General features: G+C 36.7%; 2 protein-coding genes across 2 annotated transcripts; both read left to right on the forward strand.

Annotated features, from left to right (window-relative positions):
- Nucleotides 1-1,606: 1,606 nt before the first annotated feature.
- On the forward strand, nucleotides 1,607-13,656 carry LOC122642529 (tRNA-specific 2-thiouridylase MnmA-like). The gene is made up of 10 exons (XM_043836033.1): nucleotides 1,607-2,057; nucleotides 2,676-2,750; nucleotides 3,366-3,419; nucleotides 3,730-3,808; nucleotides 3,891-4,018; nucleotides 5,921-6,004; nucleotides 8,982-9,065; nucleotides 11,893-12,044; nucleotides 12,769-12,919; nucleotides 13,189-13,656. Exons 1-10 carry the CDS (start codon nucleotides 1,698-1,700, stop codon nucleotides 13,639-13,641), a joined length of 1,620 nt encoding a protein of 539 aa, XP_043691968.1. The 5' UTR covers nucleotides 1,607-1,697; the 3' UTR covers nucleotides 13,642-13,656.
- An 8,267-nt stretch (nucleotides 13,657-21,923) lies between these two features.
- LOC122641527 (dehydration-responsive element-binding protein 2F-like) lies at nucleotides 21,924-23,049 on the forward strand. Its single transcript, XM_043834788.1, has one exon. It carries the CDS (start codon nucleotides 22,105-22,107, stop codon nucleotides 22,954-22,956), a length of 852 nt encoding a protein of 283 aa, XP_043690723.1. The 5' UTR covers nucleotides 21,924-22,104; the 3' UTR covers nucleotides 22,957-23,049.
- The last annotated feature ends 1,121 nt before the right edge of the window (nucleotides 23,050-24,170 follow it).

Below are 24,170 nucleotides of genomic sequence, written 5' to 3' on the forward strand. Positions count from 1 at the left end.
TTTTCAAAGGAGTTTCTTTCTCAACTTTTAGTTCCTCTTCTTGTTTTTCATATTGGGAACCCTCTGTGGAAGTTCCTCTATTCGTCTGTGGAGAGACGATCTGTGGAAGTTCCTCTTCTGAAATGTGGTTCGATGCTTCTTTGTATTGTATGAACCTTAGGGCTAGAGCGAAGCAGAGGGCGACGGCGACGGCGGTGTTGCCAGCTGAGTTGCAGGGAAGGGATGGGATATTTTAGGTTGAGGATGAAAAAAAGGATAGTAATGTAAATTTAATTTTAATGTTTTTATATAAAGGTAAATTAATCCGCAGACTAACACCTTTATTGTAGAAGGGATAATTTAAGTTTTTCCAAAACACCAGTGGGTTATCTGAGTTTCGATTGAAAACAAAGGGTGATCTATAATTTATCTTTCCTATTAAATCATGCCTTAATTAAATCAACTTTTTTATGGTAAATTTTAATGGAAAATGACAGATCTAGGTTTGTGAATGTTAGGAAATCCGAATATCAGAAAAAATCCGCGAACCCAGAAAATTGGAAATTGAATATCCACATTCCATGACATTTCGAAGGCTCGGCAGATTCATATTCCTACTTTGAATTTGCAACTTAAAAGCCTATGAAATCTGCAAGTCCTTCACACCTTTCATAGACACCTCATCTCCTCTGATAGTCCTTCACGCCTTGCATGTACCTATTTATCCTTTTTGTGGTTTTTGTTTTTTTTCTGGTAGATAGCAAGAAACGTCTGACATAGAGAAGCAAAGAATTTTGTGCTAAGTCCTTTATTCCATTCATTGAAGTGAAGAAATATTTAAAAAAACAAAAAAAAAAAACCAAAAAAGGCAATTTTCTCATATAAATTGAGAAAATTTTATTTGAAACACATGCTTTTAATTTTGGTTTCCATGCATTGACCTTGAGTTGAAGGTGATATCATGAAAAATGTAATCTTTTCGAGTCATCTTGTAAGTCGGTGAAAGAATCAGGCCGATCAAAGTTACATAGTCACTTAAGTAAGCCATTATTCAACAAGTCAAATATCTTAAAAAATGCACACACAAAAAAAAAAAGACAAAAACGTGTTTAAAATTGAAATGCTTGTCATTTGCCATTTTTTTCCTATATGTTCGAAAAATCTACGACAAAACGTGTTTAAAACGATAAAAAAAAATGGAAACCTATTTTTGCTAATAGAGATAGTGAGATGTCATAATTACAACTATTAAATGGAGAGCGCATGGTTTGAATTAACTACATCACACTACATCTCAAATTTAAGAGATTAATTACATCATATGGGCAAAAGAATGGTAGTTGGTCGTGAGGTTAGAGTGGATTCCATCTGTACGCCAGTAAACCGTTTTCGTACGAGAATGGGATCCCGCCTCTATAACATATACGTACAACGTATAAGGTAGTCCATCGACCATTGAACCGGTAGTCTGATCGGTTGAACGGGATCCTGCCCTCTATAACATATAGGTACATCGACCATTGGTTGAACCGATAGTCTGATCGGCTGATCCGCTGATGTATGAATCAGGGCTAACCGGCTAAGTGGTTTGATTTGGTCGGTTACGTCGACCCGAATTGTGCCGGATTCCGGACCAAACAAAGCAGACCTTCCTTATCACCGAATCTCAATTCCCAACGACACAAAATCGCGCTCACTGTGAGTGACGATGGAATGAAATGAGCGAAATGAAGGTAGCAATGGCGTCTATCTCTCTGCTAAACGTCATCTGTCCTCAAACCGTTACTCTCAGATGTTCTCTTTCACTCTTCCCTCGTAAGAACATCATTAACCTTCGAGTCCCTAGCCCCCGAATCATCGTGAGATCTCTCTCTGCTGTTTCAACTTCAATTGCAGATCACCAACCTTCGCTCTCTAATGATGGTTTTCTTGAGCCTTACCTTTCCTGTTCGATGCCCGAAAGGAAACTTAATGTCGCTGTTCTTCTCAGTGGAGGTGTCGACAGCGGCGTCGCTCTTCGGCTTCTCCATGCCGCCGGACATTCCTGCACTGCCTTCTACCTCAAAATCTGGTTTCAAGTACGCTTTATATTCATACCTTTTTTGTGGTGTTCGGCTTTACAATTATACTTAGAACAGCATGTCTTATTTAAGAGCATAGAGTGATCCAACTTCGTTAATTAGAAAATTTTTTACCGTACCCTTGCAACTAAGTTATTGACATGGGAATTTTTGAATCAAACACTACTGCGAGGAGGCTTGCAATTATGTTGGCAATTTGGTCTCTAAATTTTATTTAATTGATTTCTTCATTATATCTGGTGTTATGAAGTTCATAAGCTCTATGTATGTTAAGGATATAGACCTAGCTTCATAAGTCTTCAATCAGCATTAGTCGAAAAGGTCTCCTAATGGAAGTTAACAATTTACTGGTAGAGGGGTCGGTTTTTCCTTTTGGAAATACTACTTGTTTTAGATCTTGAGCCTGTACTTCAGTTGGTTGAGAACTTGAGATACATGCTTCACTATATGAATCAGATGTTTGAGTTACCCTCGGGGTAGCATTTTCTCTGTATCACATATTTCTTCTCTTATCAGGATTTCCTTATTTGTTCATTCTTTTAACTTTGTTGAGTTTTGCAATCCAACATAATTCTTTGCTTGTTCTGAATTTCCATTGCTGGATTTTTTATGTAGGAAGATTATGAAAACTTCTGGTCAGCTTGCCCATGGGAAGAAGATTTGAAATATGCAACGGCAGTGTGCGAACAGGTGACATTAATGCTACTTCTTTTCTTCTTCTTTTTTTTTTTTGGGGGGGGGGGGGGGGTTGGGGGAGGGGGTGAGTGTGGGTGTGGGTGTGGGGGTTGCAGTGGTATTCTTCTCTTGGATGATTGTTTGAGAACATTATTCTTCATTAAACATGTACCCCTTATTCTGCAATAGGAACCAAGCTCAACTGTGAAGCCTGATGAAAATAGAGAGTGTCTGTACACTCTTACTTTTGGTTGATAATAGATCTGGTTAGTTTCCCATTTGAAGATTTTTTTTTTTAATTTTTGGAGAGGGGGGGGGGGGAGTGGTTCGTGGTGGTGGGTACCTGACCATTTCGTGGTTGGCTTGATTCTTATTTCATTTGTTAAGTAACAGAACAAATCTATATTCATGATTTTGGTATTACTTGTTATTTACATTTATGGGTTGAGGACTATTCTATTTTGCATGAAAACAATAGAAGGAATCTCTCTGATTCATGAGAAAAGGATCTACAGCACATGTGCGTTAAAAATATTTATAAAATAGACTAAATTAAACTACATCATGCTGCTGTTCCTGGTAATTTATACTGAGGAGAGGCCTTTAAGTTCAGTTTACATTCTTTTGCAGGTTAATGTACCATTAGAAATTGTACATTTGTCTGAGGAATATTGGGACAATGTGGTAAGGATACTGCTCATTCCTATGTAGCTTCTTGAGAGTCAGGGATTTGTCTATTTAGCCATCTCTCTTTATCTAGTCTGGAAGGATTTGCCTGTTTTGTCATATTGTAGCATAACAAATTTAACTTCCTGACTAGTTTTTCTGTTCCCCTCCCCTCAAGATTTGTTGTTGATTTTTTTGGCCATCCATTCCTTGCAACTCAGTTATTGTTCCGCTTCATGAATTTAATCTACTCTATTTGAATTATGTATTTGCTTGTCTGTGATCTTTTCTTTTCATCTGGTGAAATTTATCTGATCTGGTGTTTCAGGTGTCTTACATTATTGAGGAGTACCGATCTGGTCGCACACCTAACCCTGATGTCCTCTGCAATACGAGGATCAAGTTTGGTCAGTAACTCATCTAAAATAAGCATTTAAAATTTTATATCCAAGACTTATTGTATCTGATATCAATGCCCCTTTCCTTCAGGTGCCTTTTTGGATGCCATCAGCAGTATAGAGTTTGACTATATTGCTTCTGGACATTATGCCAGAGTTATTCACCCATGTTCAGATCAAAGCGAATGTCCTTCCATCCTAGAATTATCAAAGGACAAGGTAAATACATTTATTTCTGTGCCCCCCCCCCCCGCCCGGTCTCTTTTTTGGGAAGAAGTGTACGGGCCTTTCTGTTTCCTTTCACACTGAGCAGCTGATGCAGCCAGCTAAATCTTAATCCCCGATTCAAAATCAAAGATTAGATTGGCTGCAACACAGGTCCAGATCTAAGATATTTTCCTGACAAAAGCTTGTTGATTCTCAATTTCATCAGCTTGCGATGAGGGAAAGAAAGGAGAAATAAAGAAGAGAAGAAGAGAGGAAAAAAAAAGTCAGGAAGATGGGGTGTCGTTAGGGCAGGGGAAGTAGGGAGCAGAGAGAGAGAGAGAGATAGGATGTACGCTTGGTCAGCTCTCTACATCAAATCCTTTCGTTCATTCTGTTCAAATCAATATAGCTTACATGCTTTTATAGAAGATAAAAAAAAAGAAGATTTAGGACTCAACTTTCTAAACAAATAAACCCCAAAATAGAAACTAAATCTGACAGGACTCTTTATTTGCTACTCAAAGACAATGAGAAAAAAAGGATCTGGAAACTACTACCCACAACAGCTATCAAAAAAGGGTCCCACATGATCCCACTCTATTACTAAATAGAATAACTCCTAACCTAATGGTTAATGGTTTCCACTACTAGTACCTACTACTAAATTAAAATGCTAATTTCACGTCTCCTGTATGGTCCTAAAATTTGGGCCTTAAAATTCAGGCCATTACAAATAAAATGAAGAAATTAAAAGTCCACACACAATAGACATCAAAATAGGACCAATTTTTTTTAATTAGGACTGGATTAGCAGCTTATTTGTATTTCCAAGCTGTTCTCAGAATATTTGAATGGGTAAATTTCTTGAGACTTCCAATTAAAATATTCTGGGAAGCATGTTCTGTCTTTTTTTCTTTTTCCCGTCTCATTCACACTAATTATTAGTACACTGAACTACTCGTGTATTTTTCTGTGTCTAAATTTATTTTCAATTCTTCAAAGATTTGGGTTTTTATCCCATGAGGCAATCTTAGGCACCTTTATTTATGATTTTGTTAATAAAGAAAGAAAGAAAAATCTAAGCCACTTAGTGGGCAGATTGTAGGATGGTTTACCAATGGGGCACCAATGAGTGGTCCTTTTGTATCATTCATTCTTTTTTCTCCTTTTTCCCCCCTCTGTGAATGGTGGAATTTGCCAAGAAAGAGTCAGTGTATTGTCCCTCCTATAAGAACTACCAACTTTAACATGAATTTGAAAGTGAATGAGATCGGGTGAGTGGTCTCAGTTGGAGATGAAAGTGCACGTGTCACATGACTCACATCTAGAGTGATCCAATTGATTGATCATGATCATTCATCCTGTCAAGACTACATGTCCAACAACAATCAAATGCATGATGAATGTGTTCATTTGCTTTTGGAAGAGTCAGTCAAATCCATCCTATAGCTACCTCATAATTTTCGTCACCTAAAATATGCCTCACTGGAGTTTGTTCTAGATTGTTCTGGTTTGATGGTTTTATGCTATATGTTGCATGTAAACTCTCAGTTCTTTTCCTTCCATGATTGCTTGATATCAGAACACTGCTCATAATTCTTAGAAATCATGAATGCTATCTTGCATCTTAAGACTCCTAATAGCTCAACTTAATATTGTAGAGTAGATTTGCTGTCTTAGTGCCTGATTTATTTTTATATTATTCTTATCTGATTCCTCCCTACCCTTTTCTCTGCTCTAAGTGAAGTTTTTCTTATTGATTATACTTCTAACTATAAAAAGATTCATTTTTCAAGAAGCAAAAGCTTCAACATCATCCTTATATCACCTTGTTGTGAGTTCTCTAAAGTCTTTTGAGATACTCAGTGAGAGGTTTGAGCATTGCTTGTTGATGTTCTTGGTTTCCCTTTTCAGGTCAAGGATCAAACCTACTTCCTTTCACATCTCTCACAGACCCAGCTTAGACGACTTCTTTTCCCGCTTGGATGTATCTCAAAGGTCAGATGAGAAAACTTTTAGTGTAGTTTCTTATTTTTCCTCTTAAAATCCTTGTTTTGGTTAGTTTTTAGTTGCTTACCTGGTAGCAAATAAAAAAGCCAAACAAATTTTGGTTGGGTTTGCTAATCTAAGTTATGTTGCACTTTTAAATATATCGTGCATTGGTCATAGAAAATGCAAGAGGTTTGCTACAGTGGTTGTTTGTAGAGCAGAAGTCATTGAAATTTCAAAATACAGTTTTACAAATTATTGTAGTTTTAGAGGATTAAAGAGATTATCTTTGTTTTTTTTCTTATCCTTGTTGTGTCGGGAGGGGGAAGGCCATAGAAGGAAGAAGGACCAGCCCAATCATGCCCCTATTTAGCCCCATGGTTCAAGTTAAAAACCAAGCTCACATGGCCCATATTATGGTTCATCTTAAGGCCCTTGTTCTGCCCATAATATGGCCTGTGCATCTAGAAATTGAATGAAGAGTGTGGGTCTCATGTGATTTGCATGGAGAGGAGAATATCTAGAAGATTTGATTGTTGGAATATTCCTTTGGCTGAAGATTAGATGAGATTTAATTAAGTTTCTATTTCTTGTAATAGCCAAGTTAGTTTTTATTTCTTTGTTTTTGTTCTTTTATTTAAGCATTGTACTGCTGTAATGAAGGATGGGATGGAATGACTGAGCTATTGACTTATGCCTTTGAGTGTTCTGTGGTGATTCAGAACCTGTCTCTGTGGTGATGCAGAGACAACCCCGTTGTGGTGAATTAACAGGTTGGGTATGGTGGTGATCCCATATCCACAGGCCAAGTGGTGAAGCTTTAGTCATATCCCTTTTATTTCTTCTTTCATATGTAAAAAAAAAGAGTATTAGAAATTATGTTATCAATAATGATTTGTCCCTACTGTGATCCTGTTGCGATTGATCTCCCATTGGTTCTTCCCTGGTTCGAGATTGATTCTGCGTTAGAAGATGGAAAGGAAAATGATGCTTAGGGTTTCTGTAGTTTTTGTGTGTAATGTATCAATAAGTCCAGAACTTGTTCATCACCAAATGAAACATGTCAATTACTTTCAACTAGTGAAAGAATTTTATTCGTGTTATATTTTGGACTAATATATGTGTTTTGATTCAAAGAATTTACCTTTTGAAGCAACTTACCTGGCGTGCACCATCATCACCCTTTACTTAGGCTTATCACTATTATGTGGTTTTTTGCTCAATGGTTTCTGTTTCACCTGTCAATTCCATCTACAGCTATATCTTCTTTTCATGCATGAGTCTTCAAACTTCTGTAACTACTTAAAGCCCACCTTGTCAAGCCTTCAGCTTGTGAGGAATTACTGCAATACTTCTCATCAGTGTTCTCTTGATTCTTCTTGGTGTTTCCATTTTTTCCTCCCCCACTGATGGGAACTGTTTCAGGTTTTCTTGGAACTTGGAAGTTAATTTTTCATGTTGGCCATTATGTTTTTTATACTTATCCATATCAACATCCTCATTATTGGCTAATAAATATACTAAGAATCTGCTTCTAAATTGGTTAGCATTCTGCTTCATAAAGTGTAGCTTATATTACGTATAACTTACACATTTTTCCTTTGGTCGTAAAAGCAGGCATCAGCTATAGGTCACGTTGGAAGCATCTCTTCCTTATCTACTCAGTTACAAATTTACAATCAGGGGTTTGGCCTTTAAGTTAAATTTCAATGACAAACTCATTCCTATGTGCCACATTGTACTGAACTTTTCCTAACAATCCAAATCTTGATCAAAGTTAACCTCTTGCTTGTGCCACAATTGAAACTTAATAGATGAGTCAAGGGTGGCATGGATAACATGCCATAAAATTTGAGTGCCAAGTATATGGCAGATATTCTGGTCCTTGCAGTGCTGATGGGAAAGTCATTCTCGTCAGCCAAAAGAGGGAATTACACCATATAGAAATATTAATCGGTTGATTTGGAGAACATTGTCTATGATGCTTGTATGTTGGCATGGTTTAATTTTTTCTCTTATTCGTTCTATATGTTATAATGCTTTTCCTTCATACTTTAGAAATTTTCCTTTATGACCAAAAAGGCCATTTAAACTCAAGTTGTTTTCATGCATATCATTATTAAAGTTGAACTGCAAATATTTTTCTAAGGTTGTCCTCAGTTGGATGAAGAGAGGGACAGTTAATGACTAATGAGAAATTCAAGTTTTTCATGCTCGTTTTTTGTTCCCCCACCCTCCCCGTCCTCATCCCCCAACAAGAACACCACCAAAAGGTAAAAAAAAAAAAGAAAAAAGATATTTCTTTCCCATCTCATTTTCCTCCCAAAATGAGATGAAAGTAAGGGATTCCTCCACTTCCTATAGTTTCCCATACAACGAGACATCCCATTAAACGTAAACTATCTGTAACTTTCCTGCATTCTCCATCCAACCAAATGGACCATTGGTCTGAGTTGCTTGTAAACCCATTGAAAAGTACACATTGTTCTTGTTTTTCATTTGTCCTCTATAGGCTTGCCAAGACACCAGTTGCAATCAACATGCACCATAAAAATCTCATATCTGAATATATGGGTATTATATGTTAAATTTTGTATTTTCTGTAGGATAAATTGTATGAAAGTGTAGCTGAAACAAGAAAGCAAACACTAATATACCCAAACTAGGTGATATCCTTAAAAGTTGGGTTGTCCATGTTATGGTTTTCTTCTTTGTTTCAAGTGCTAGGATGTTCACCTTTGTTTTCCTCTTTGGTTATGTCCTTTGCCCATTAAGCTAAATATTTCTCTTCAGATGCCTTTCTACTTGAGTGTAGAAGCGTGCAATAAGTTTTTCTTATTTTTTCCGTCTCAGTAGCACGTCACATTCTTGGAATCTAGAAATTAATAACCCTCTTTCCATGTGTACAGGCATTTCTCCAACCTTCTTGCAAGAGACTGATGGTTTTATTTCTATCTAAATCTCTCTCTCTTGAAATCATTTACAGGATGAAGTCCGTAAGATTGCTGAAAAAATGGATCTTCCTAACAAAGATAGAAAGGATTCACAAGGGATCTGTTTCCTTGGAAAGGTAAATTGGCCAACGACTATTTTGCAGTGACTTACAGATGGCAACTTTGTTTGTTCTTTCACAAATTGATAATTAGTAGCTCCCTTCCACACTATTTCTTAGTTTGAATTCTTACATTATGAGCCATGGACTCAGCAAATTATTCTTATATGGAATTTTCATTTAAACCATTATTTGCTTAATCACTGATCATTTAAGTTACTATACGGTCTTACTCTTTAGCCAATTCCTAATCTAAGGTTGATTAGGATTTGACTTATTGACAATCTTAAATATCCTATTTATCTTATTTTTTGGATGATTGAGAGTATCCATCCCATGGGCATTGGAAGAAGTTTCATCTCTCCTGTGCCTAAAAGTGACACATGTCAGAGAAAAAGTGAGGAACCAAACTACTTTACAGGGATCTTTTCTTTTTGGCAGAAGTACAATAAATGAAGCTTTCAAACTTTTGGGAACATCTGGTCAACGAATCAATTTTTATTAAAGATTTCCGAACCCCTCAAAATTTTGAGATGGAAAGGTCCTCAATGTAGGAATCTTAACTTTCATTATTTCCAATGTCATCAAGTTGGCTCCCCAAGTGAAACTCATTTCACTATTTTTCCTCTGTTCTAGTTCCAATTTTACCCCTCTTTGCTACTCTGTTTTGATATTCTAAACATAATAGAAGCCATCTGTATTTATCCCATTATAAATGTATAGGATGCTTACATGTATGAGAGATAAAGGAGGGAGAGAGAACTGGTTTGATGTGTTGGTTATGCATTGAGGTAGGGAAGGTTATTCATTTTCAAGAGAGGAAGAATGAAATCACTGAGGTTGAATACCCTTAATTGAGTTACTTGATTGAGGTAAATTGAAACTATAGAACATCTAAAAAAGTCAAATGAGTTTCAGTTGAGGAATCATTGTGGAACATGTAATGACATGGACCACAAGGGAGTAGCTCAGTTGGCAAGGACCAACACTTCACAATTAAGAGGTCATGAGTTCAACTCTCCTTGGGCCGATCTATCCAAAAAAAAAATTGTAACGACATGGAAATAATGAGAGTTAGGATTTACATGGAGGACATTTTGGTCCTTAGAGTTTGAGGGGTTTGGCAATCTTGAATAGGAAACTGATTGCGGGACTGGATGGTCCCAAAAGCTTGAAAACTTTATTTGTTTGGTACTTATGCCTTTCTTTTTTCATCGTTGTATCCTTAATTTTTTGTCAAAACCCTCTAGGTTCAACAGGTTACCTGTTTCTCAAATACAATTTCTTAATTTCATATGTTGAACAATGGAAATTTCATCCTCCCACAGGCTATATTATAATTTTCCTTCTCAAAATCCTGTGGTTATTCCCATCATCCAAGCCATTTGTGCCCCATATTTTTGACACGGTCTTCAATCTGGTTTGGTTCATTGATGCAGGAGCATTTCAAGCAAAGAGGACCAAGGGTCAGCCCCTTTGGCTGGTCCAACATGACCTGATAGGCCCCTTCAAATTCCCACCTAGCCAGTCCCTTCACCTCCCAAATCGTGGACTCCTGGAGCAGTCAAAATTCTGGCAGATTCTGTGTCTTTTCATATTCCAAAGTAACATTAAGTATTTCCATTATCAATTTTGATAGTAGTTTCAATACCTTGGGAACAACTTTCAATGTCTTGGGGATAGTTTCTATGTCTAGGAATTAGTATTTATGTATGGGTTTTAGTTTCTAGGTGTGGGAATTCTAATTAGTCTTGGAATTCCAACAGTTTTTTTAATTCAATTTGATGTAATCCAAGAGGCTATATAATGGAATCGTGGGTTGCTGTTTCAGCACCCAGACTTTTGTGAAATCTTCTTTTGAGAAACCTTGTGAGATACAAGTGTTGTAAGACTCGGCAACCATAGGTGGGACTCCTGCGGATTGGCCTAGGTGGGACTCCAGCTCTACAACTTAACTATTTATTTTCATACCTACCCCTATTCTCTTCTAGATTTGATCTTGGCTTGCTTACCCATTCAAGTTTGCATATCCATTGAACACAAATGTGATCCTATGTTCTCCCCCATCCAAAGTTTGACCACTATTGACAAGGTTACTGGACAAAGTTGCGTTTTAACCATCTTCTCTCAGTCTGTCTTGGCCAAAAGGACCCATCTACGTTGAAGCTCAGCAGTTCACATATTAATTATAAAAACTAAAAACCCCATCTGAGATGATGATTCTGTGCCTGTTCTCGATCTTTGCCATGGATCGTTCCAGTTCTAGAATGAGTTCTGAGGCTATGGTATCAGCTCTTGTTGAGAAATTCATTGACTAGCTTTTAGTGTTGTTTCGACATTTCTAGTATATATCGTCTGCTGCTGTTGTACTGTTCCAAAAAGGAACCGTTTGTTTATGAGAATCTCATAGCTAGGTAGCAGACAAGGAATTCCATTGATCAGATCTTACCATTGCATGTATTAATGAGTTGAGGGGAAACCTTTGGTAGAAATTTATGACAGAATAGTTATTAAATGCTGTGTTGTGACAGAAAAGACCTAAGATTCCATGGTTCTTTTCATTTATGATGTCTGGATATCCCACTGTGCATGCTATTATATCCAAGTCAGATAGTCCATGTCTCAAGTATAAATGCCAGATCTCTGTTGTATCATTGGCATTTTCTTGCTGACTCTGATTAACATAGTATCTGGGTCTTTCAAACTATTTTTTCTGGTATTCTTACTAATTTGTGTTTAAATTCGGTTTGCGTTATTTTTCATTCATTCAAGTTTCTTATTGAATATTTTGAGGAGTTGTCATAATCCATTGATGGCATCTTCCATTTGACATTCATTCTAATAGATAAAGTTCAGTGAATTTGTGGCAAGACATATCGGAGAGATGGAAGGTGTCTTATTGGAAGCTGAAACCGGTGATTTCCTTGGGAAACACCAGGGCTTTTGGTTCTACACAATTGGTCAACGTCAAGGTCTACGCCTTCCTGGAGGACCCTGGTATGCTTTGTATTCAGTTATATTACTGCATCATTTTAAATGCAGAGGCTACTATTTGTCATGTTAATCAAATAATCAATCAGTGCATCCAAATGTTAGCGTAAAAGGAACCTCTCCCGTTCCCTACGTCCAAGCTGTTACTGTCAAATAATTTGCTGATAGTTTTGAAGAAAACCTCTTCTTCTTCTTCCAAATTTGCTACTTTCTGATTTCAGAGACCATCAGGGCAAGCTTTTCCTAGCCAGTTTCTTTGCAATCTTTCATTTAGGCTCTGTCTGGCTGGAAGTATTTGAAAAAGGAATATATGAGAGGGCTAAGGAATCTACTAGAAAGTTTAATAAATATATTTAATTTTATTTTTTGGGTGAATAAATATATTTAAGTTTAATTAACATATTTGGTGAGATTCTAAGTTAGTTACATACTCATGATTCAAAAGTCTCTATTTTCATTCTAAAATTAACTTTACTTCCTTCCATTTACCTTTACTTGTAAACAGATGGAGCCTTATGAAGTTCCTCCTATCCTGCCTTATCTATTAGCAGGGCCTTTCCTGTATGGTGGGGCTCTTCACCACTTACCCGTTATTTATTAAATTTTTTTTTTTTTTTTACTTCTCAAGGAATATGTCAAGTATTGCTTACTACCCTTCTAGCTTAGTATTTAATCCATAGTGGCATGATTTTCTTGACTTATCAAATGTAGGTTTGTATGTTGCATGTAGGTATGTTGTTGAGAAGGATGTCAAGAACAATGTTGTCTTTGTATCAAGGAACTATTTTTCTATTGACAAAAGAAGGCGCAGATTTCGTGTTGGCTCTCTGAAATGGTTTAGTGGATCATGGCCAAACCAGCTCAAAGAGCTCCAGTGCAAGGTTGGAAAACCCTAGTTCTATTTCACATTGCTGTAATCATGATGTCGAGCTGATAAGCAGTGGCAGTGCTGCTGGGTTCATATTGCAAATCTCTAAACAAACTCAACTCACCCATTGCCACTTCTTATTGCTAGTAATGCTCGACAGTTATATTTATGGCTGTTATTTGCTACCTGCTCGTGTGGTATATGTTTTTGCATGTGTTGAATGTTTTGCTTTGAAATATTACTCCTCTACTGTTGATTGATGCGGTAAACAAAAATTTACAGGTTCGACATGGTCCAGGCTTTTATGATTGTAGTTTGACGTTGGACCCAGGCACGGACAGCCCAGGACTATCTGCTTTTGTCCACTTATCTGAAGATGACCAGGGCTTAGCTGCTGGGCAGTTTGCAGCCTTCTATCAGGGATCAACCTGCTTAGGCTCTGGTGTGATTCTGGAGTCTTGGGATGACCAAGGCTTCCCTGTCTGTGCAAAGGCACTGGAAATTGCAAGAATGGAGGATAAATCAAAACTTGGGAAACCAGTGAAGATAATGGTTAAACCAGTCTCTCCCCCAAAGATTTCTTATTGTACCGAAAATAATGAATTTGGCAGAGAATTACAGAATTCTCAAGTTACAGTTACTGATTCAAGGAGACAAGCATCCCAAGGATTGTTCTCCAGTATCAATGTGACTTGGCTGCAGAAACTTAAAGAAAAATGGTCGCGGATATTTTAATCGTAACATTTGAATGATACTAGCAAGCCATTGTTCTTTTCCATCAAACATTTTGTATTTACGTGCAGTAAGAAAGTCTCACTGATGTCTGCTCTGCTTGGGCCACAGTGGTGGGCAGAGAACAAGAAACAGTTGGTCTACTTGGTCGTAGGGAACAAGGATGGCAACACTGCAACAGGGTCTACTCTTTTAGAAGTTGCCAAGCATATCCCCTTTTATAGCCAACAGAAGCCGTTTTACACCTGGGTCCTCCTGTGAGATATCTACCCTACCTTTGGTGTAGGGGCTTTAAATGTAGCCATGAAACCTTGGTCTGCCCAATCAGTCATCAGCACAAAAAGATTCTAATCCTTAGGGGGGACAGCCACACCATCTTGCTCTACACATATCTCTACAGAAGTGTGGGGGTGGAGGATGGGTAATTATTTACAGAAGATAATGTAAGAGTAATACAGAGAACTTTTTTATTTTTGTTGGAGAAGTGTAGTAGGGATTCAAAAATCGGATTTAAGTTGATTCGATTTGAATGATCCATATACAGATTCTAAGGTTAGGACAGAATATTTCCGATTCAGTCCGATTTCGATTTGATCAGAGTTGAGTGGACCAGATCTGAATACCGATTCTGAGTTTTGAATCCTTGTGTAAAACAGACCTAAGCCCATGGCTGGAGAGCTTGTTCAATTTCTTTTGATTGAGATTAGAATATGTTGTTTAACAAAAAAAAAAAAGGAAAAAAGAGAGAGATTAGAATATGTTGTTCTTTAATTTTATACTTGTGAAAACTAAAAAGGTTCTATCTCATATTAAATTTAAAGGTAAGCGATACAATGTTTTGGCTTATCATATGGAAGTTTAGGAGAAACATTTTCTAATTAGAATCATAAGTGGATGCGAGAAGAGGATGAGAAAACTTTTAATATAGATTATTTAAAACCATTATTAACAAAATGCTAATCATGTTCAATAAAACAAACAGCCATTAACCAATCATTAATAAAAATGCTAATATTATAAAATAAAAAAGTCAATAATAGATTCTTTAACTCATTGGGATTTTATGACAATATAAACCTTTTTTTGACTTTTGTTAACTGCAAGAAAGTCAATTTAATAACTATAGAATTGAATAGGGGAAAAAATTCCTCAGCTGGAAGATTTGATAATGCTATGGCTCACGAGGTATCTCTTTGAAGCCCAATTATGAGAATTGGAGAATTGGGATTGGACCGGTTAGTGCTGATTTTGATTTGAATCGACCGGAATTGGACAGAATCTAATCCGATTTGTCGAGAAATGAGAATCAACCAAATCAATCACGATCGGCAGTGTTTTATATGAATTCTTTGAATGCATTCTAAGTCAATTTTGCATTCTCATATGATAAAAACAATTATTTTTATCATCCAAGAATGCAAAATCAACTTAGAATGCATTCTAAAAATGCATACCAAAGACAACCAAAATGGGCAACTAATGCTTCAAACCGGCAATTCTCTTGGCAAAGAGGGAGGTATTAGGTTAGAACATGTTCCTGATCGGTGTAGGCCTCAAAGTTTCTCACTTTGCCCCAGAGACTTCCTTGCTTAATGTGGGTCTTCAAACGTTTTCTTTGTTGGGTCTTGGGTTTTCATCCTTTAAAAATAGTCATTAAGGAAAGGTGCTTAAGTCTTCATATTGAGTTATTCACATGACTTGGGACCATTTGCATTTGCGTAGAATCCCCAATAATCTCATCCTTCATGCGAGAGCACACATGGAAACTGAGATCTTCCTCAAAGAGCATCTACATCCTTGGAGGCACACAAGAGTTGCCATGCCCAAGACTCTGATATCATTTGTTGAGATTTGGATAGAAACTCACCTTGAAAAACTAACCTTTAAAGATAAAAGGTGTCCAAGTCCTTATAATCCTTCACATTGGGGTATTCACGTCATTTACTTTCTTGTGGAACCCCAACATTCTTTTCAACGCCCAACAACCTTAATGGCAAGAAAAGACTCCTTAGGGCTCTGTTTGGTTGCAAGTAAAGAGGAATGAATGAGAATAAAATCACTTCTGAAAAGAAAAATGAAGATCTTGTAATCATATTGTGTAATCTACCTAATAATAATCTAAGTTTCTAACCATATTTAGTAAAGGGAAAAGCTTTCAATTTCTGCTCGTGAAAAGAAAACCACCTAGGATGCAATAATGACCTCCGCCCCCTATTTACAAATTCCCAAAGTGCCCTTAGCATTGTTTCGAGAGTCTCATCCAACCCCCACAACCCCTTAGTGAAGAGATTCCTCTTCACCCTAGTTGAAGGAATACTGCCTCCTCTAGTAAATACATTCCTCAATGTTAGAATTATTTTGCTTTTTAAACCAGAGGAATTTGATTACAAAGTCAAATGAAATTTAATTATGAAAATTGGTATGTGTTAAACAAATTGATTCCCATGGATATGGTTCAGGTGTAGGATCTGAAATAGACTTTGATTATAAGCACCACGATAACAGCTTCTAAGCCTACAATCTTGTTAGGTTTCACACGGAGAAGTCCCCACAACATAATACCTTGGGAGAAGATGGAATCCCAATAGGACACACTAATAACTTGGAAAGCAAGAATGAGGGTAAGAGAGAATTTTCAACTTGATTTCTTAGGTTTTGGAGGGGTTGAAGATGTGTTTATATGATCAGCCTCCCTCCCCCTTTTAGAATCCCATTAGAAATAGGAAAACAAGGGGGAAAAGGCCTCTTTGGCTTACCTCTCTTGCTCGTGGGTCACAGCCCTGTGCGGCTGCACCTCACTGGTGCGCGCCAATCCGATCCGGGTCAAACTAGGGTTTGGTTTACAATATGTTTTGGAGTTCATTACACCATCATGTAATTGTCAGGTAATGATTACGAAAAATTCTACTTTAGTATTGAATTGATTTCACTTCCCTTTATTTCCCTTACAACCAAATGAAGTCTAGGAGGTTTCGTTGGGATGGAACCGCCGAGAAGAGTAAATTGGAGAGACATGAGTTTTATCTTCTACAACCCTACTCAATTCATTGCTTGGCCCTACAATGCTAGCAATTTTGGGGTGCGCTAAATTAACGATTGAGTACCCTAAAATAACAATATTAGGATGGACTGATTTTTCCCAAACCTACGATCAAGGAGAATCCCTTGGCTAAGGGGTTCGGATAATCTCTAGAGGGTGATATTATCAACCATTCATAAATAAGAGGCACACATGTACAGCCATTGATGGCAATACTTTTCCTTCAAAACTTTCCCCTATTTGAGATAATGGAAGAACTCACTATAATTGTAGGGAAGTAGTTTTTTGTCTGCTTCTATCTCTCCTCCTCAAAACAAGGGGCAGAGTAATGGTGTTAAACGGTCTGGTTTCAGTTTTGTTTTGACTGCTTGAGGGTAGAAATCGTAACCAGACCGTTAAACTAAACGAACGGTCTCATAATCAAAACCTGGACCGTTTAGTAAATGATTTCGGTTAAACAGTTTTTAAATGGTTTCGATTAAATGGTTCTATACGGTTTTACATGGTTTCGGTTAGACGGTGTTATACACATTTACTACTCTATTTACTAATACTAGTTATTAGTTAATAGTTATTACTTATTACTTACTAAGTTATTAGTTTTTACTTTTGAGAAAGGAAATCATTTATGAAGAAACGTGACTATTTAGTAGTTGTTACTTGTTAGGTTTTGATTTTTTGTCTATCAAAAAAAAAATTTGTTAGGCTTTTAAACAATTAGACGGTTTGGTTATAATCGATTTTAATAGAATTATACGGTTTGAAACTGTTGGATTAATCGATCTAAATCGAACAAAACCGATTAAATTAACGATGTCATTTCTAAAACAATAATTAATCGGACCATTTAGCTAAACGGTCAATCGATTTTGGTTTAAACGGTTTGGTTTGAATTTGATAAATGATTTTGATTTGATTTTAACACCCTTAGGCAGATGTGTCTTCTCATATGGGGAGGAGAGAGATAGACTCATGGGAAAGGTGACGTAGGCCATACACCCGGCAACTATCACTTCTAGAACTTCTTTAACTTCTCCCCTTACAAAATGGTACTCCAAGGAGGCCGTCCTGAAATAACAATATAATTTTATCACTTCTAGAACTTCTTTGACTTCTACAATTACATAAGGAAGTGCAAGGAGGCCGTACTTCTTCCCTCGTTTGTCCAAACTCAGAATTAGAATAATTCTATGCTAAGTACAATTAGAAGAAATATAAAGAAAGTTGTTGGAAAATTATCACGCATGGACCAACAATGTAACCTTAAATGCTTGGTTACATGGTTGCCAAACTCGAATCGATCAGAGAGGATTTTGATTCAAATTGGCGTGAATCGATTTAGGAATTGAAAATCTAATCTATTTTATGGTGGAAATTGAATTGGTTTAGGAATCAAGAATCGACCCATGAATCGATCCAATTCAAGATGTATTAGAAAAAAAATGACTAAGAATCGTCGTTTTGGATCCAATTCGACCGATCTGATTCCAATTCAAGAAGCAACGATTAGGAGCTGGGGAAAATTGGGATCGGTATTAGTCAATTACGATCCGAATCGGTTGATTCACCGATTCGATTTCCAAGTTTTAAAACCATGGTCGGCACCCTTAAACCTAGTAAATTTACTGATTCCTCCTCAACTGATTCATAAGGTATAAATTCGAACTTTGCTTTTACTAAGTCATGTGTATTCATTTGTCTATATAAGATCAGAAAAGTGAACAATATGAAAAAATAAATAAATAAAATTCTAACTAAATAAACAAATGAAAATCTGGATTTTTTTTTTATATACCTTAGTTCCTTTTTCTTTGTCGACTTTTTCTAATCAATCTATGCATATGAATGCAGTCTAAGGCTCCATTGGTCACAAGAAAAAAAATTGAAGGGGATTGAAATTTATTTTTTTTTTTAAATAAAATTTTTTAATCATTATTTTGTAACTAACTTAAAATCTTATTAGAAATTATAATCAAACTTATTCGCATATAGACTTCTTAGCTCTATCATGTTTTTCTATTCAAATCTATGTAATTTGATTAAAAAATGAATTAAAACTTAAGTGGATAGAGGTCCTGCATTTATCAAGAACCCGTTTACATACACCCTTAAAAACCACCACCACATGAAAATTTGTTTGAGACACAATTTAATAGATAAATTATCCAATCTTCATCTGGTTATGCTTAAGATTATAGATCAATCTAATATACTCATGTATTATTACAAAGGCTCATAAAAGTTTGAAATTAGTCATCGAAGAAAACAAGATATCTCATAGTCATACAGTTGAGATTAACCATTATATTTGACAAATGACCTACAAGGGAAGTCCAAAAATCTACATACAATGTAAGGAATCACCAATCTATGTGATTGAAAAGATACAAATGTATTGACATCTTCCAAAAATTTAGTTATATATTTTGTAAGTTTTAAATAAGTCACACAATCTTTGGCGGTAATGATTCGAAAACTTTCATCTCACCATTTCCCTTCACTTTACTTCCAACCGAAGACTAAGGGTTTTCAAATATTAAGAGGGAAAAAAAAATGGAAATAAAATAAGATATAATATACAATTCTACTTGCCAAAAAAACATCTCACCAAGATCATATTATTGATAAAAAAAAACACCTTAGGTGATGCCCAAAAAAAAACTATGGTGTTCTTTTCTTAACAGAAAATTTTTTAAAACAAATTATATTGAGGATATTGAATGAGTTTGGATATTTGGCCATGGGTATCTAAGGTAGATTGACGCGCGCAATTGTAATATAGTTAGATACAGGTTAGAAGTAAAACTGCAGCTCTCTCTATTTGGGAATACTACCACTTTAATTAAGTCTGGATGTTTTCATATATCATTGGGTTATCTCCACCTAATAGCTTAAGTTTTTGGATTAGACCTCCAAAGTTGTAGGTTATCCCACTTCTTTAACATAGTATTAGAGCATCCCTTTATCAATCATAAATTATCTATCCATGTGTATGCTCATTCCCGTTGCACGATAGTATATAAATGATTCCATAATGGCTAAGTTTGGGACTTAGATGTCTTCTTATACCCTTTTGTGGGACCTTTGATGTCTTCATATAACCTTGGCTATCTCCACTTAATGATATACTTAGTACTAGATTTGGAGCCTAACTTGAATAATTGTTATAGTTAATATCTGACAACCCTCCTTTTTCACCACAAGCTAAAGAGTCTTGTTTGGTTCAGTTTAGGGTTTGTGAGAGCAGGGGAAGCCAAAAATAAAGTTTAAATTAACTCATAAACCACTTCAATGGAGTATATTGGCTCCTATTATTGTACCTTGTGTGACATGATTAGAGGGGTAGTTGACTTTTTAGTCCTCCAAACATTCTCTAAACTTAATTTAGTAGAGGTCTGTTCCCTTTAATTTGAGAAAACATAAAAGATTGAAGTAAACTAATTGGGTAGTGTTGCACCTGTTATGAATTTTTTTTTCCTCTTAAGAATCATCAAAAAAAATTATTATAATTGACTTATAAGAGTTCAAGTTCAACACCTTTTTCTATTGATTAAGAATAATAGAATTGGATGATTGGAGGAGAGAGAGAGAGATTATAGATATGGTTAGACATGTTTGCCTATATGCACCCACCAATACAAAAACGACATGCCTTGTTGACTTGGTAGACGACGTGCAATAGAGAGAAATAGAGGTCTCTCGTGAACCATGTTATGATTGGCAGGAAAACATGTGAATTTAAACTCGTGAAAATGATAAATGAAATGAGATGAGATGGTGGCCTTGTAAGGGGCCCAAGATCAAAAATTGAAATTGGATTGGTCGAATCAGTTGATTTAGATCGGAATCGATCGTGATTGATCTTAATTCCGATAGTTTCAGATTGGTCAATTCTATGGTTTTTAAGACTGAAGTGTTGGGTTTCAAATCTAAGGGACCGATTCTAAGATTTTTGGGACCGATTTGGACTTTGATTTCTAATTTAAAATCCTTGCCTTTTTTTTTAAAGGAAAAAAATTACTAAACTACCCTTATATAGATTCTTTTATATCCTCCTCACATAACAAACTGTGGGATTCACCCTAACATTTTTTCCTCTTATTCTAACAATGTGAGTCCCATTATTCTAACAATGTGAGTCCCATATGAATGATACTATTTTCCAATCCCTTATTGGTTGTAGCGTTCAGATTCCTTCTTACACTACCCTCGAAGGAAACACACACTCTCTCTCTCTCTCATATGTAAAGAATCGAAGGAAGAGGAAGAGAGTCCACTCAATGAATTTTGATACTAATTGACTTTGATAATATCTTTATCTTATAAAAAGACAAGGAATCAGGATGGTTCACAGGTCCAGATGGTTGACTAGCCAGGCAGAGTTGACCTACTCTGATGTTGCCTCCCACATGTACCATAATCCCTTGTTTTTTTTGTCTGGTTCAGGCTCCACCATATCTTGGGAATCAATGATGTGGTCCAAAAACTCCGAAGATTTGGTTCTTTCTTCCCCACTCCCTCCTTAACTCTCGTGTCCACTGTGGGCCTTAAATTTTTATCATAATTTTTTTATCTTTTAATTATACCAAATACATAAATTAGGCTTATTTGAGTTACACATGAACCATACCATTTAAGTTGACTTTTGACACACAATGGATGTGTAGCTTCACACATGCATACATACATATACCATCTACATCACCCAAGATTGAACCAGCCAATTTAGCTGTTTTCTGCCAGACCCCGGTTGACCCGTTAAGGGTTTAAAAATCAGGTCAATCAAATCCGCCGAACCCGATCCAAATTGGCTAATCCATGATGGGTTTCTACGATTCAGACTGCTTCCGACCGATTCCATTTCTTTGAACCCTGATTGAGTGGTTATTCCATATTCCATCAATTCAGGTTTGTCCAGGTTGACCCATTGGTTGGACCAGATTGGCCAAATGCACAAGGTGGTTAATCCATGAAGACCTGTAATGTTGGACATGATCAAGACAGCTTCATGACCCTGCACTTACATGAAAGCATGCATATATTAAAGCCAAAAACCAATTTAATACATAAAAAATTCTAATATAATAAAAGTTTGTTATAAACATGCTCTAGAGAGTTTACTTGGAATCATATTCAATGGTTAAATTATTGTAGACATGCTCTGAACTATCATGCGAAAGAATTAAAGAAAAGGACTTGGATATTCCGTTGAATTCTTAGATCAAACTTAAAATATAAATTAAAGTACTAACTGATCACCAACGGTCACATGGGCTTGAAAATTTTTCTCCAAACGTGACAACATTTAAGAGTGCACTCCTACAGTCTCAATCACTACAAATCCCGCACCCTCAGTCCCATCTCTTACCACTCTCAGTTTCTCTCCCAAGCAATCTCTGCAATCTAAGTTTCTCAGTCAATCCAACATGGATTCTTACAGGAAAGCTACATCAAAACCATGGAAGAAAGGTCCTACAAGAGGTAAGGGTGGCCCTCAGAATGCGACATGCGAGTATCGTGGAGTTAGACAAAGAACTTGGGGCAAATGGGTTGCAGAGATCAGAGAGCCCAAGAAGAGAACCAGACTCTGGTTGGGTTCTTTTGCCACCGCCGAAGAAGCTGCCATGGCCTATGATGAAGCTGCAAGGAGATTGTATGGGCCTGATGCTTACCTCAATCTACCACATCTTCAACCAAATTCCACTCCTCCAAGCAAATCCCAGAAGTTCAAATGGTTTCCTTCCAAGAACTTCGTTTCCATGTTTCCTTCATGCAGAATGCTAAATTTAAATGTCCAACCCAGTGTTCACCTCATTCACCAAATCCAGGAGTATTCGGCTGAAAGTCAATCTTCGCCAACATGCTCATCTTCATCATGCTCGTCTTCCTTTGATTTGAAATCTGCATTTCAGATCACAGAGGATAATATCCACATGGAAGATTCAGTAATCAACAAAGAAGAGATGATTTCATTTGAGAGCCTGCAAGAGGAACGTGAAGAAAAACCTCAGATAGATCTCAATGAATTTCTTCAGCAGTTGGGTGTACTGAAAGTAGACTCTGCATCAGATGACGGTGACACCCCCAGAAGCACTCCACCGGTGGAATCTCCCCCTCCAGACGATTATGGGCTAGCAGCTCTTAAAGATCAGACTTTCAACTGGGACAGTCTGGTAGATATGCCAGGAATAGAGTATCATCAGGGAGTAGTGTCCAGTGGCCTTCAGTTCAATGATATGCATGAAGAGCTGACATTGCCGACTATTTGGGACTTTTGAAAAGGTCAGCCAATTTTGGCGAGTAGGATTTTTATTCTGAGTAGAATCTAGATTTAGTGAGGTCTAGGTTACAGTAGAAATGAAAGGTATTTCAGCTAATTTGAGTACCTCTCAAATAGTAATAAAGTGAAAGTTACACACCTCTATGTTATAAGCCTGATTTTGCCTCGCAAGTTGTAGGATCTGTAGAAGAAACTATCTGCGTTCGAGGAAATCAAGAGCTTGTTTGTACTGGTCTCAGAGTTAATATATCTGTCGGCTTTTTAGCTTCCATGTTTCGATATGGCATCCTCCAAGTCTCAACTATTTTATACAGATTTATTCATGTTAACAAGTAATCCGGTGTTCCTTTCACAAACAAGGTCTAATGCTACATGTTTTCTCCTTCCCTCCTCCATTTGTTTGCTTGTTTGAAGCATCTTGAACTGTCAAAACATTAAGCCACCTCTCAGATTGGAGGTATGCCTTGGTTAAGCAATCATAACCATCTGATCAAGAGTCCAAGACAGCAAATAAATGGAAACCACAATTCAAGTCAGCCTATTCCTAAGACATTAAATCAAGCAGCAACAGATGAAAGTAAATGAATCATATAATCACATAGCAGAAGTCCATTTTAACAAGGTCCTGCCTTTGGAATTAGTGAAGGACCCTGACAAAGGACACACAACTGGGGACCCAGTAAACCTTATATTTTCTCTTCTAAGCATAAATATATTCAAGTCCTTAATTATTCTAGCAGAGTTAAACTCACCAGCTAAACATGGTTAAACATAATTGATGACTTACATTACAAGAGCGGGAGAGGGGGGAAACAACAATCTCCACCAATCCAATCAATCAGTTGATGGAAAAAAACTTTCCCTCACCCCATTTAGAACATGGGTCAGACTGGTTGGTCATGGTGTGAACCAGTCTCATTCAACCACATACCTCAATCCAACCATGCTCATTTAAATACTCAATTGCTTTCTTTCTAGTGTCACAGACCAGAAATATTGTCTTGTTGCATATCAGAGGCTAACAATCATGTTCATTTGCATAGGAACATTCAGAAACCCCACCTAAATTTTCAATTGGAAATTAAAGAAGAAACATAATCATATACTGTTACTTTCAGAGCAAATTAGATTACGATAAGATAAGTGCAAATGGTGATAAATACAATGGATATTAGAGAAACCATTCTTTGAGTTCCATCAGGCCAGAGATAT

The sequence above is a fragment of the Telopea speciosissima genome, chromosome 10 (assembly GCF_018873765.1).
Source record: "Telopea speciosissima isolate NSW1024214 ecotype Mountain lineage chromosome 10, Tspe_v1, whole genome shotgun sequence".
Lineage (NCBI taxonomy): Eukaryota > Viridiplantae > Streptophyta > Magnoliopsida > Proteales > Proteaceae > Telopea > Telopea speciosissima.

What these genes read in the sequence shown, in the direction of transcription:
- LOC122642529 (XM_043836033.1), top strand. Translation starts at nt 1,698, where the DNA reads ATGAGCGAAATGAAGGTAGCAATGGCGTCTATCTCTCTGCTAAACGTC. An exon ending in CAACGGCAGTGTGCGAACAG is followed by an intron (nt 2,751 to 3,365) that starts GTGACATTAATG and finishes ATTCTTTTGCAG; the next exon opens with GTTAATGTACCATTAGAAAT. An exon ending in TCAAAGAGCTCCAGTGCAAG is followed by an intron (nt 12,920 to 13,188) that starts GTTGGAAAACCC and finishes AAAAATTTACAG; the next exon opens with GTTCGACATGGTCCAGGCTT.
- LOC122641527 (XM_043834788.1), top strand. Translation starts at nt 22,105, where the DNA reads ATGGATTCTTACAGGAAAGCTACATCAAAACCATGGAAGAAAGGTCCT.